A 14187-nucleotide genomic window follows, 5' to 3' on the forward strand; every position below is an offset into this window, starting at 1 on the left:
GGGCAATTATCTCTATTTGTTGTTCAGTGGTATCTGACTCTTCCTGACCCCATTTGGGGTTTTCTTGGCAAAGATATTGGAGTGATTTGCCATTTCCTTCTCCAACTCATTTGACAGAGGCAAACAGGGTTAAGTGACTTGCCCAGGGTCACATAGCTAGTAAGTGTCTGAGGCCAGATTTGACTTAAGGAAGATAAGTCTATCCACTATGTACTGTGCCATCTAGCTGTCCCAATTTTCTACTAGAGATGCTCTTACGAACTGGTCTGAGTACTGGGCCCCAGGCTTTCAGCATTTGATTAAAGGTTTGTTGATGGTGATAACTAGTGATGGAAGTTTTTGTTTGCAGATTTCTAGAGGGAGGGTCAAGATGCCTAAGAGGAGGAAGCCACAGATTTCAGGTACTTTCATTTCCAAACAAATCATTTTTAAGTCACTAAGAGAAATACTTTTGCTGCATGATAAACTGGAACTCATGTTAGAAGAAATTTGTGAATAATTGCCTACTGATAAAAACATATACACATATATGTGTGTGTATATATAAACACACACACACACACACACACACACATATATATATATGTATGTATATATATGCATGTATGCACACATTTTAAGGTTGATACTGTAAGGGCTAGCATGCCTCCATAATGAGAAGATAGGATTCATTGGAAAAAACGCTGATGTTGGGAAAGATCGAAGGCAAAAGGAGAAGGGGATGGCAGAGGATGAGATGGATAGTGTCAAGGAAACAAGAAATGTGAATTTGGACACACTTCAAAAGACAGCGGAGGATAGAAGGGCCTAGCGTGGTATGGCTCATGGTCACAAAGAGTTGGCCCTGACTGAATAACAAAACGTGCCCTGATATGGTCACTCGCTGCACATCACTGGGAAACAGAATGCTGACCTGGTGGGGAGCTGGGCTGACCTAGCTGCATACCTGGGTTACTGTGCCTGTTCCTAAACTGTACCTGTTTGGGGAGGGGAGAAGGGGGGAAGAGTATGGCATGTGAAGAAATTGACTTTCCTTCTTGTTTTAGGAAGGAGTTGGTTGACCTTCAGAACTGAACACAAAGTTCTTTAAAATGTGTTTTTTCTTGAAATGACCCTATGGGAATTATTTACAGGAAGGATACAGTCTATTTTCATGTGTTTGTGCTCTCTTTTGTTTAGTTGAGTCTTTAAAGGACAAACAAGGGCCAGTGTGTTTAAATCTGAAAAACCCCCAAATAAATAAAACTACCACTTTGCTTTACTTGCATGTATTTATTCAACAGTTTAGTTCAAGTTGGTATAGGACAGTGGAAAGCACACTGGCTTAGGTCAGAGGATTTGGGTTCAAATCCTGCCTCTGATGCTTACTGACTGTATGACCTTGGCCAAGTGTCAGTAATTTGGATTTCTCATATGACCGTTCCAGCTCTCTCTCTATAGATCTATTATCTGAACAGCAAAACAAGTACCAAAGAATACTGGATATGAAAATCGGAAGACTGGCTTCAAATCCTGGCTCGTCTACTTAAGAGCTAAGAGAGGGTCTAGACCTGTGATTTCATTAGTTTAGGGAACTCCTGGATTAGGACACTCCCCCTACCAATGCATATTGGTGCCTTCTCTGAAATTTGTTGTCTCCATGGGCACAGAATTTTCGGCAATACTAAGTGGTTAAGTGACTCGCCCAGAGTCACACAGCCAGTCTGTTTCAGAATTTGGGCTTGAACCCTGGATCCTGAAGCCAGCATGCTATCCGTTCTGCTTCACTAGCTCTCTGGCTATGTTAGTTATTACCTGAATAATCTTGACTCTGCTCCTTATTACTTGGGTAACCCTGGACAAGTCATATAACCCCTTAGTTGGACTAGATCTCCAAGGTCCCTTCCAACTTTACCTTAGAAAATATAATAATTCACATTTGCATTGTACTTTAAGTCTTACAAAACACTTTCAAAAAGCCTGTGAGGTAATAAAACAAATATTATTAACCCCCATTTTATGAAGGAGGAAATAGATTCAGAGTTTAATTGATTTGCCTTTATCATATTTAGTCTAAATCAGGACTCCAACCCAGGGCTCCTCTTTCCAGGTTCTTTGTTTCTACCATACTGTTCTGCCTCTACACCACCAAGCCAAATGTTCATAGAGATAATGATGGACAAAATTCAAAGGAGGGGAAAATCACTATGGGATGATTCCAGTATCCCTCATATCATTTTTTATCTCTTATATACTTTATTCTAATATGAATTATAGCTGTTGATATGCCTGTCTTATATAAACTCCTTGAGAGCAATTCCCATTTTCACCTCCCACAGAAATTGGCATGGTGCCTTGCACATTGTTAGCCACTGAATAAATGAAATAGTATTGTGGGCTGCCTGTGTACTTGGTGAGTGTCTCCTATGTACTGGGGGGAGGGGATGAGAGTGAGGGGGGTTAAGGGGTGGGATGTTTCAAGTGACCCTTAACGAAAGCCTAAAGAAAAGAATTTGATTTAATTTCCCAGCAAGGAAGCGTAGTGTGTAACCACCAGGTAGTACCACCCTCAGGCTACCAGCCCAGTATCCTGTGTGGGATGTGTTGACTAACTTCCTCCAAACCTTCAGAATCCTCCCTACTCAATAGAGGGTGCTTGCTGACAGCTTTTAAGTCATTCTTGTTCTTACCTCAGGTACAGTTGGGCAGGTATAGCCTTCCTCAAGAACCAGATTCAAATGTTAATCTAGGGGAAATGAACTATGAACTATCACGCTAAATTTCTAAAATAATGGAAATCTTGATTTGGCTGCACCCTTCCCATCCCATTCTCTAGGACAGGGATGGGGAGCCTGCAGCCCTTTGAATCCAAACTTCATAGAACAAATCACCTTGATAAAAAGATTCTGTGAAGTTTGGATTTAGTCAAAGGGCTGCACTTGAGGACCTAGAGCGCCACATGTGGCCTTGAGGCTGAAGGTTCCCCACTCCTGCTGTAGGAGATTTCCCTTAATCTAACCCTCTCTATATATATTGCACAGATCATATACACTGTGGCCATACACATTTTATCATACAAATAAAATTAATAAGCTGCATGTCAAGAGATGCTTCCAACCACCGTCACTGTGCATGGGCAGAAGGATTAGGGCAAGGAATTATGTCTGAGTTCCCCTTTCAGAGGTCAGGAGCCTATGTCAACCGAGAGCAAGGAAAAGTTATTAGGGAGGAGTTTGTCCTCCTTCCACCCCACCAGCTGATTTAACTCTCAAAAATGCTGCTGGGCACTTAGGAAACCCCAGGGAATTAGCAAAGAGATTAATTACAATGGGACAGGTTTAAAAATGAAGACTAAAATCAGTGAATTTAATAACCCAGAGTTCACTAAGTCCTAGAATATAAATTACTCTAGAAAGAATCCCCTTTTTGAGAATTTTGAGCAGTCTGGCAGGGTTTAGACCACCAAGACCACAGTCAGTGCCTGGCATATATCAGGTGTTTAATAGAAGCTTTTTCTTTCACTCATATACCATAATATACTCAAAATGAACACAACTCGAATTTAAAAAGCCACACTGGGAGAAAATTATCAGGTACCTTTCACAGCATTGGTTCAGGGGAAAATTCTTAACCAAACATGGAATCAAAATAATCACTGAAGATAAAATGGATAATTTCAATTATATTAAATTGAAACTATCTTGAATAAATAGTAAATGTAGCTAGGATAACAAGGGAAATCAATTGGGGGAAAAATCTTTGCATCAAATATCTCATAAGGTTCTTATAGCTAAGATATATTTTAAATTAACAAATATATAAGGCCAAGGACTTTCTCCAAGGATAAATTGTCAAAGTAATAAGTAGTTCTCAAAAGAAGAATTGTATCCTGTTGGCAATTGTATAAACATTGCTCCAAAAAAATAATAATATTAAAAAACCAAAATAATTCCAAGACTTTACCTCACCTGCAGAAATTTGGCAAAGATGGTAAAAAATGAAAACAGTCAAATTGGAGGGACTATAGGAAGATAGCACCAATACCAGCCATTCTCTAAAGCAACTGGAATTATGTGGGAAAAGTGACTGAAGTACCTAGCAATCCCTTTGCTTTGATGCAGAGATCCCCTTGCTAGGCACATATGCTCAAGGATAGTAAAGACAGAAGGAAAGGTCTAATTGTGGTACATAAATGGAATGGAACTGTATAATAAGAAACAATGTATATGAGGAATTCAGAGCAGCCTAGGAAGACTTAGGAGCTGTTATTGAATGAAATAGGAATAGGGAAAAAGTATTCGTAATAACTCTATCAGTGTAAGTGGAAAGAACAAAAAACTGAAAGTGAGCACTGTGTATTATAATGTCCAGAGAGGCATACTGTCTTCTTATTTGCAGAGTTGGGGATCTAGGGGAGTGGGTTATGGCATAACATATACATAAGTCATGCGTTGGTTAGTTTTACTGAACTGGTTTTTTTTTCCTCATCCTTTTTTAGTCATTATAACAAGAAATGGCTTGATGGGTAGAGGAAAGAGAGGGATATACTAATATATCATCGGGGCTGGTCTGGACATGGCCATTTGGGTTATACTGAGAAATGGAAATGATGTAAAAACAAACACAAAAGATACACACACACATGTGTTTGTGTGTGTATGTGTATCATATATATAAAAGTAGAAAAATATTTAAAGGCTGCTAGGCCAGATGTCTGCAACTCTGTCTTTTGCCTAGACTTAACTTACCACAGCAGTATTAACATGCGTAGGCCAAGAAAGTAGTTGCATCTCTGTTCAGGTCTATATCTTAGTTCTAACTGGTGCTGATCACAGCAGTTAGGGACTCTGGCAAATGCTTTAGTGATAGCATGCTGAAAATGTTGATCTTGAGTGCTGCTCTGGCCACCTACTTGCTATGGTCATCATGGGCAACCAAGCATTTCATGGTTTCTTCTCTTAGCTTTGTGGCACCCAAACTGGCAACTGAATGGGAAAGAATGATAGATAAGCTATGTGGGAAGACCTAGAAGTTGCAGTCTTTCTCCTAGACCAAACCTATGAAATAGCAAAAGGGGGAAGGACTGAGACATATGTATATATGCAAAATTTTCCCATTATCTCACCTTTCACAGAGCTTCATTCTTGTCCAGAGTTCATGCTCAAGTATCAGTTTCCCCTTAAGCCCCATGAGCAACTGTTCAGCTCCTTAACTTTCACAGATATGAAATCCATTGAAAATATCACTGTGTAAATACCTATAAGACTTAATTTGTGGAGGAGGTGGGACTTGAGCTGGACCTTGAAAAAAATGGGCAGGATCTGTATAGCAGACTAAAGGGGAGGTCATTCGAAGTGTGATGAGCGTCCAGAACAATTGGGATAGGATGAGGGTGGGGGAAAGGCAGAGCCAAAATGGCAGAGTAAAGGCAAGGACTTGCCTAAGCTCTCCCAAATTCCCCTCCAATTTTAAAATAATGCCTCAAAATGAATTCTGGACCAGCAGAACCAACAAAAGAATGAGATAAAACAATTTTCTAGCCCAAGACAACTTAAAAGTTTGGCAGGAAAGGTCTGTCTCAGTGGGGTGAGAATGGAACGTGGTCTAGCATAGGCTATGGTAGCACAGGCTGCGCTGGGCAAGTCAGCAGCAGGCCTCTGGTGGGAATGATTGAATCAGCAGTGGAAGCTTTTGGAGTTCTCAGCTCACAGATAGTAAGGGGGTCAGACAGAAGATTACCAGGAACTTTTTGCTGGCACACAATGTAGGACTCTCTGTTGCACTGTCCACACACAGTTCAGGGTCACAGTTCTAGGGCAAGGAGGAGCACTAGCACACTAACACATATAGCTGCAGGGAAGCAGGGACCCTGATCATGGTTCCAGGGTGGAGTAAGAATGTTTACAGTTATTCACAGACTAGGCATGGACCGGAGAACAGTGACCACACCTCTTCTCAGATTATACCACCTTAGAAGAACTGAAAACTTACAGAGCCCCACCCCCTGAACGAGCTCTGACAATAGCAGCATGAAAACCTGAAGCTTGGGATAGTGCCCCACATACCGCAGGAGCAGAGTCCAACTTTAACATAAAGTTAAAAGTCAAGAAATAGTCTGGGGGCAGCTAGGTGGTGCAGTGAGTAGAGCACCAGCCCTACAGTTAGGAGTGTATGAGTTCAAATCTGGCTTCAGACACTTGACACCTTTACTCCCTGTGTGACCTTGGGCAAGTCACTTAACCCGAATTGCCCTGCCTTCTCCCCTACAAAAAAAAATAGTCTGGAAAAATGAGTAAACAACAAAAAAAGAATCTGACCATGGAAAGTTATTATGGTGACAGTGGAGGTCAAGACACAAACTCAGAAGACAACAGAGCCAAAACAGCTGTATGTGAAATTTCAAAGAAAAACATGAATTGGTCCTAGGCCCCAAAAGAATTCCTAGAAGAGCTCCAAAAGGATTTTAAAAATCAAATAAGAGAGATAGAGGGAAAATTGGGAAAAGAAATGAGAGTGATGCAAGAAAAATTGTGAAAAGAGTCAACAACTTAGTAAAGAGGCAAAAAAAAATGCTGAAGAAAATAATACCTTAAAAACAGAGTAGACCAAATAGTAAAAAGAGGCACAAAATTTATTGGTTGGAGTTATCATCTTGGCTTGGATTGGTGGGTTGAGGGGGAGTTGTTATTAACATTTTCCGCTCGTCTTTCCTCCCTAGCTCTTCATCCAACTAAACCAGTATAGGCATACTTTGTACTTTAAAATTCATGATATCTTAAATGTGTAGAAGAAACATTAGGACTATCAGACACACATAAATCTCCGATCCCTAAATGTCTTCATGCTCATAGGAAAATAGTTAAATCCAAATTCCCATTTAGCAGATAGCTGAGAAGAATTTCTGCAACTCAGGGACCTTGCCAGATACACATTTAGCCACATACACATTAAATAAATCTGCACCCTCATATTTCTTAAGCAGTGAACTAACTTTATTGGATTATTTGGAATGACAGTGCCACCTACTGTGTTCAAGGAGAGGCTTGACATACCTGTTTGTCTTTCCTCCTCTGTCTCCAAATCAGGAGATGACAGCCATCTTCTTAAATCCAAAAAGACCCCAAGGATAGCAGACACTGACATGAAGCCTGAGAACTCTGGAATGGGAAGATTCTTTAATTTAGAAGATTCAGAAATAGCAACAGTCATGAAACAAGATGGAGAAGAGAGTAGCCAAGCAGATATCAGGTAACCTAAAGTAAAATGTCACGCAAGCTTTTCCCAGCAGCATGTGAGCAGCAGCCAGGGGCATCAGTATAAGGAAGGGAGAATTCTTTTGGAACAACAAGGTCAACCATGATAATACACATCAGTAGTATCTCTGCTTTAGTGCTCTACTCCTTCTCCCAAATGAGCTGGGCTTACTTTTGATGTTTGCAAAAAAAATTGAAAATCAATTGGTCAGGTTTTCTCGTTCATATTACTTAGTATCCTTTAACTGAATGATTTTGTGATAAACGAGGCACTGCCCCTAAAAAAGAAAGAAAAAAAAGGCCACATGCCTAGAATTTATGAATCCTAATGACATTTACTGAAGGATATTTCTTGTAAACAATAGAAGTTTTGGCAAAGCCAGGAATGAGATGGGATGTTTCTCGTGTCTGTGCTTTGGGTTGGGTCTCCACTAATTAGTTATCTGAGTAGAACAAAAGTTTGTGGTCTCAGATCAGCTAGTGAAGAAAAGAGAAAAAGTGGCAGCTCCCCAAATGGTTGGTGGGAATTAGGTGGCAACTATCTGGGTTCTTGGGAGGGTTGCAGCACTAAAGATAGTTTTCTATTTAAAAAAAAATGAAAAAAAAAGATAGTTTTCTATTAGCTGTCTGGGTAGTAAAGAGGCTTGTGGTCTCAGATCAGCTAGTGTAGATAGGTGGGATGTCAGTATGGAGAAGGTAACTTCTGATTCGGCAATATTGATGGCCAGTTTGGGGAGGGAAGTAGGAGCTTACCCCAAAGATGGCTCACAAGTTTTCTCTTTATGTAAAAAAGTTCATATTTCTGATGCACATTGGGAATGTTTAAATTTTCTAGTTCCCAGGGATTCTAGGGCAGTGACTGGCTTAGTGGGAAGATGAATTTAGGATTGAAAAAACTTGCCTTTCTTATCTCCACTTAGGATAAAGAAATTTGTTATCTAAGGACCTAGGGTGCTACAAAAAATCACTTGGGCAGAAATGAACATTATCACAATTTTAGAAACAAGGAGAGATCTTCCCAACCATTTAGAAGTGTCAGACAAAATAATGCAATTGTAATACATTGCATGGACCAGCAGAAAACAATCAAAGTATCCTAAGGATTTTTATCTTCTTTCTGACCAGTTTTTCCGTTGTCAAGAGGCATAGCCTTGAGGCTTGCTCTTTGGGTCAGAATGCTAGAGCTTTTGCTTTAAGGAGTTATAGCTTTTCCTTGATATATTTCTAGCAATTAATATAAATTCATTTACTAAGATAACATTTTTACTTTTAAAAATACTAATACAGATATATCCTTATGTACATTATGAAAAGGAACATAGAATTATGGAGACTAGATAGTATGGAATGCCTTGCAGCAAAGTTTTGTTGACTCTACCACTCTTCATAGAGTTCAAAGCACCTGAAGCTGCTCATTACTTCTCACAGTTTTTCTCATCAGATGGCCCTTTATTACAAAAAGTAAGAAATTGAGTTGGTTGAGGTCATTTGGTGGGATTTGGGTTCAAATCTTGGTTCTGCTACCTAGTATCTTTGTGATGTTGAACAGATCACTTAATTTCTCTGGGCCGCAGATCCCTCATCTGTAAAATAAGGGAAGTGGACTAGATGATCTCTGAAGATCCCTACAGTATCTTTCTTTGGATTCTTTGAAGGCATATATCCTACCTCTCAGTGCAATTCTATTTTTTATTCTGTGTCTTTCCTTTTCCTTGAACCAGGATTACTTGATGAAGACATAAGAGTAAAATTCCCCCCTGGGTTATAAATGAGGAAGCCTAGAATGGCAGAGATTAATGGACTTGCAAAGGTCATATAACTAGTAAGTAGCATTAGACATTTAAGCCCAGGTCTTTTCATTCCAAATCCAGTGCTCTTTCCAGTACTATGTTGCTTTTAGGAGGTAGCCAGTAGTTACTAGGGCATCCAGTAAGATTATATCTAAACCATAACGGGGATAATTATCTAACTTTATCATTCAACTTTTTACTACCTTCTTTACTACCTACTTACTACTACCTTCAGGAGGGCCTGTGCCAACCAGTCTTTGTTCTATATGTTTATCAGAAAGATGCTAGGCTTCGCTCAGTTTAATTTTGGGCGGAGGTGTGTCAAATGCTCTTGGTCTTCTTTTTAGGGATTGTTGATACTGTCTGTTGGATAGTTTTTTGGGTTTCTTTTATATTCCAACTGGCATTCCAGTTGAGTTATAGTTCCTCTTTAATTTAATCTCTTTCTCCAACCAGCTCTGTTGAGGAAAGAACAGATGGTCCTACTAAAGAACCTAGGCAACCAAGAAGGGACCCAGCTTGCTTTTCTGTTCCCCAGGTGAGCCTATTTTCAAAGCCTCCAAGCACTTTGCAGGTAATAAGACTTCATTAGTCCCCAAAAGTGCAACCTGCTTATTCACCAAGATCCAGGGATGTAAATATGATTCAACATTAGGAAAATAATTATCATTATTAATCATATTAAAGAGATAACACTCCTTTCCCCTCCCACAAAAAAATCTCATATGCTTTTATCAATTGATGCAGAAAAATCCATTAACATACAACTTTCATTTATGCTAAAATCCCTACAAAGCATAGGCATAGAACCATTTTAATATAAAAAACTATATATCTAAAACCCCAAACTACCATTATATTTAGTGGAAAGTGGACATTAGAAGCTTTCCCAGTCAATACAGGAATAAAGAAAGGATATCCCCTTTCCTTTTTATTATTTGGTAGTTTTAGGAATGCTCTTGATGGTAATGATAAAAGAGAAAAAAATTAAAGTCATAAATAGGCAGAGATAAGATAAAACCATTCCTCTTTGCTGATGATACAATGATTTGCTTAGATAATCCTAGAGAATCAACAAAGAAACTAATTGAGACAATAGCTTCAGTAAAGTAGCAAGATACAAAACAAACCCACAGAAATCAATAGCATTACTATCCAGAAATAACAAAATTCAGGAGAAAAGAATAGGGAAGTCCCATTCAAAATAAATACAAAATGCATAGAATATGGGGTAGTTAATCTACTAAGGCACACCAAAAACTATATAAATACAATTATAAAACACTCTTTAAAGAAAAAAAAAGGACATATAATTGGAAAGATATTAGATTGTAACCTTCTTGTCTCTTTTTGTATCCCCAGCACTTAGCATGGTACTTGACACATAATGGGTGCTTAATAAATGTTTATTGAGTTAAATAGTCGTTGATAATGGTTGGGCAGCACCAGTAAAATAAAAATAAGGTGAAACTACCTAAATTTACAGTTAGTGTTATACCAATCAAACTATCAAAGAGGTACTTTATAGAGCTAGTCAAATTAATAATAAAATTCATTTGGAAGAATAAAAGTTTCAGAATCTCAAGGGAAATAAAAAAGTAAGAATGAAGGATTTCAACTTCCAGACTTGAAATTTTATATAAAGCAATAAAGTGTTTAGGATTGGCTAAAAATAGAAAAGTAGATCAGTGGAAACTGCTATATGAGGAAGAATCAGAAACCAATGAACTTAGTAACTCTGTGTTCAAGAGCATAAATTAAACCCGAGGACATAAAATACTCAGGGAAGAATTCTCTTTTTGACAAGAACTGCTGGGAAAAGTAGAGGGCAGTTTGGCAGAAATTGGGTTTAAATCAACAGCTTATACTATATACCATAATAAGCTCAAAATGAATGTATGACCTGAATGTTAAAGGTTATATCATAAAAAAAAAATTAGAAAAGAATGTTGTCTCTGACTTTCATAGCTATGACTTAACCAAATGAGAGATAAAGGAAATCACAAAAGATGAAATAAATTATGTAGATTATATGATGTGAAAAGCTTTTGCAAAATAAATGATAAGAAAGTATCAAGGATAGGAAGGGAAGTGATTGGGGGGAAAAAAAGCTCTTTGTATCAAACATGCAGATATAAGAAAAGGTTCTGATATCCAGGATATATAAAGAACTAATACAAATATCTAAGACCAAGAACCCTTCCCCAATGGATAAATGGTGGAAGGATATGAATAAGCAGTTTTCAAAAGAATTGAAAGCTAGCAACCATATGAAAGTTTGCTTCAGATTTCTAATATTAGGAGAAATGCAAATCAAAACAATTTTGAGGTTTTACCTCAAAACCAGAAAATTTTCAAAAATGACAAAAGATGCTAGTAGTCATTGTTGAAGGGTTAGAAAAACAAATGCACCCAATATACTACTGCTGGAGTTAGGATTTGGAATATCCATTGTGGAAGGGAATTTAGAAATATGCTAAGAATATGATTAAAATATCCATATCCTTTGATCCAAAGATCCTACTAGTAGGCATATATCTTAAGGGGACCAGAGACAGAAAAGAAAGGTCTCATGTGCCCAAAGTAATTATAACAGCATTTTTTTGTAGTATCAAAGAACTTTACATAAAATAGATGTCTGTTTGACTGGGAAATGAACAAGCAAATTGTGGTATATAAATGTAATGGAATATTATTGCATCATAAGAAACAAATATGAAGAATATAGAGAAGCATGGGAAAGACTTATGAATTGATGCAAAGTGAAAGTAAGCAGAACTTGGAAAAGAATATGCATGATAACTACAACATTACAAATAGAAAGAACACAAAAAAGAAATCAAAACTGAACACAATGTAACTGTAATGACTAAGTTTGTCCCCAAGGAGAAAAATGATTGTGCAGTTCCTTCCCTTCTTTGCAGATGTGGGGGGCTGTGATGTGTTTAACATGTTAGTTTTGCTGAATTGCTTTTTTTTTGTTTGTTTTTTATTCTGTATTATTACAAAGGATAGTTCTCTGGATAGGGGATGGGTAAAGGGACATATTGACAGATGAAAGTGATGCAAAACAAATCTATGAAAAGCTAAAAACAAATCAAAACTATAACTTCTCACTGCCTAAATGTGAAATAGATTGTAGAACCACATTTTTCTAGATAGCTATAAAAATTTACTTCTGTGTATCTTCCTCAGTAGTGTTAAAAGCTTTTACCTGGGAACACATTTGATATGGTTAATCTTTTAGTTTAAAAGGGAAAGCTTTAAAGTACTTTTTTATCTTCCATTTTGACTTTGCTCTTTTTTCATTGTTTGTAGAACTCAGAAATGAAGTTTGTTCCAGCGTTTGCACAATCCAAGAAATCTTTGACACAAAAAACTAAGAGAAAAGAAAAAACTGTTAGGAGTAGCAACACTAAGCAGGTACAGCTCTGAAATACAGTGTTGAAATCATTCTACTATTTGGCTAACACTACTGCCAAACCTGACCTTTTTGCTTTATGTGAATCATGTGAGTTTTTACATGGGTCAGTCTTTGGCTTTTAAAGCAAGTACACTTTCAGATGTATGTCAGCCTTTTTTAATAAAGGAATTTAGAATGGCTCTGTGGAAATCATAAAAGACAAAACTAGAGTTATATACTTTTTAAATAGATTTTCAAAGCCATGAAGACAACCCAGTTTAGATGCCTGTAATCACCCTTTTATTTTCAAGTTTTCTGGGACCTGTGGGACACTTAAGTTCTAGTTCTCACACATGAACAAGATGCTCCTCATTCCTGCCCTTAGTGCTTTGAAGTATAGTTACAGCTGGTATTAATGTCTCTGGCTGCAAATATAGCTGAAGAGAATGTTGCATCACAGCTTTCAATATGTGAATTTAGCAACCCCAACAGAAAAAGAAGTGGGGGAGGCTCTCCTTTGTCAGAACTGAATAATTGAGAAAGGTAGTTCCAGGTGACTTTGATGAAATTGAATTAAAATGTTTTGTTTGCCCTGTAGTTGGTCAGTTTTATCCCAAAGCATCATCAAGTTATCAATGTTTTATGGACTTTGGTGGCTATAAAGAGCTGATGGAGAAGTGACTATTTAGATCCTAGCGATAGTAATAATACTATGTGGAAGAGGAAGAGAGGGCAGCTAGCTCCTTCTGTAGTATGCCCACTAGGTACAGTCTTCACATTTCAAGTAAGTACATTTTGTGACATAACTTCACATTCTGACCCCTCAAGCCAGGTGGTTCTTCTCATTGTCATCCAGATATTCTTGGCTCATTCTTACTTCTACTACTTTAAACAGCTGTGGAAAATATGTCCTCTTTTCCTTCTTTCTGCCTATTTATACCCTAGCCATCTTTTGAGATACGATGTGTATGTTGCCTCTTCGGTGACACCTTCCCTTGGTAGTCCAGCCTGCAGTGATCTCTTCCTTATTTGAATTCCCATAGCCTTTATTTTTGTTTAATTTTTTAAAAATATTATTTAACATTCTTTTAAAATTTTGAGTTCCAGATTGTCTCCCTCCCTCACACCCCTCCCTCACCCACTGAGAAGGCAAACAATATATCAATTATGCATGTGAAATCATGCAAGATATATTTCCATATTGGTCATATTGCAAAAAAAATCAAGAAAGTTATACTTCAGTTTGCACTGAGTTTGTCAGTTCTCCCTCTGGAGGTGCATATCAATTTTTTTTTTATCATGAGTCCTTTAGAATGTCTTGGATCACTGTATTGATCAGAGTAATCATGTCTTTCACAGTTGATCATCATTACAGCATTGCTGTTACTGTACACAATGATTTCCTGGTTCTACTCACCTCACTTGGCCTCAGTTCATATTGGTTTTACCATGTTTTTTTCTGAAATCACTCCCCTCATCATTTTTTATAATAAAATAGTACTCTATCACAATCATATGGACAACTTGTTCAGCCATTCCCAATTGATGAGCATTACTTCAATTTCCCATTCTTTGCTTCCATAAAAGAGCTGTTATCAATATTTTTGTACATATAGGTCCTTTTTCTTTTTCTTTGATCTGTTTGGAATATAGATCTAATAGTGGTATTACTGGATCAAAGGGTGTGCACAGTTTTATAGCCCTTTGGGCATATTTCCGGATTGTTCTTTAGAATGGTTAGACCAGTTTACTGTTCCACAAG

General features: G+C 37.7%; 1 protein-coding gene across 1 annotated transcript in view; it reads left to right on the plus strand.

The window, feature by feature from the left end:
• Positions 1 to 14187, plus strand: part of BRME1 (break repair meiotic recombinase recruitment factor 1) — a 42053-nt gene that overhangs the window by 2564 nt on the left and 25302 nt on the right. The window contains 4 exon segments of the mRNA XM_036761537.1: positions 337 to 401; positions 7065 to 7227; positions 9479 to 9560; positions 12341 to 12445. Coding sequence (XP_036617432.1) covers positions 337 to 401; positions 7065 to 7227; positions 9479 to 9560; positions 12341 to 12445 — 415 coding nt within the window.

The sequence above is a fragment of the Trichosurus vulpecula genome, chromosome 1, assembly GCF_011100635.1.
Source record: "Trichosurus vulpecula isolate mTriVul1 chromosome 1, mTriVul1.pri, whole genome shotgun sequence".
NCBI classification, from domain to species: Eukaryota; Metazoa; Chordata; class Mammalia; order Diprotodontia; family Phalangeridae; genus Trichosurus; species Trichosurus vulpecula.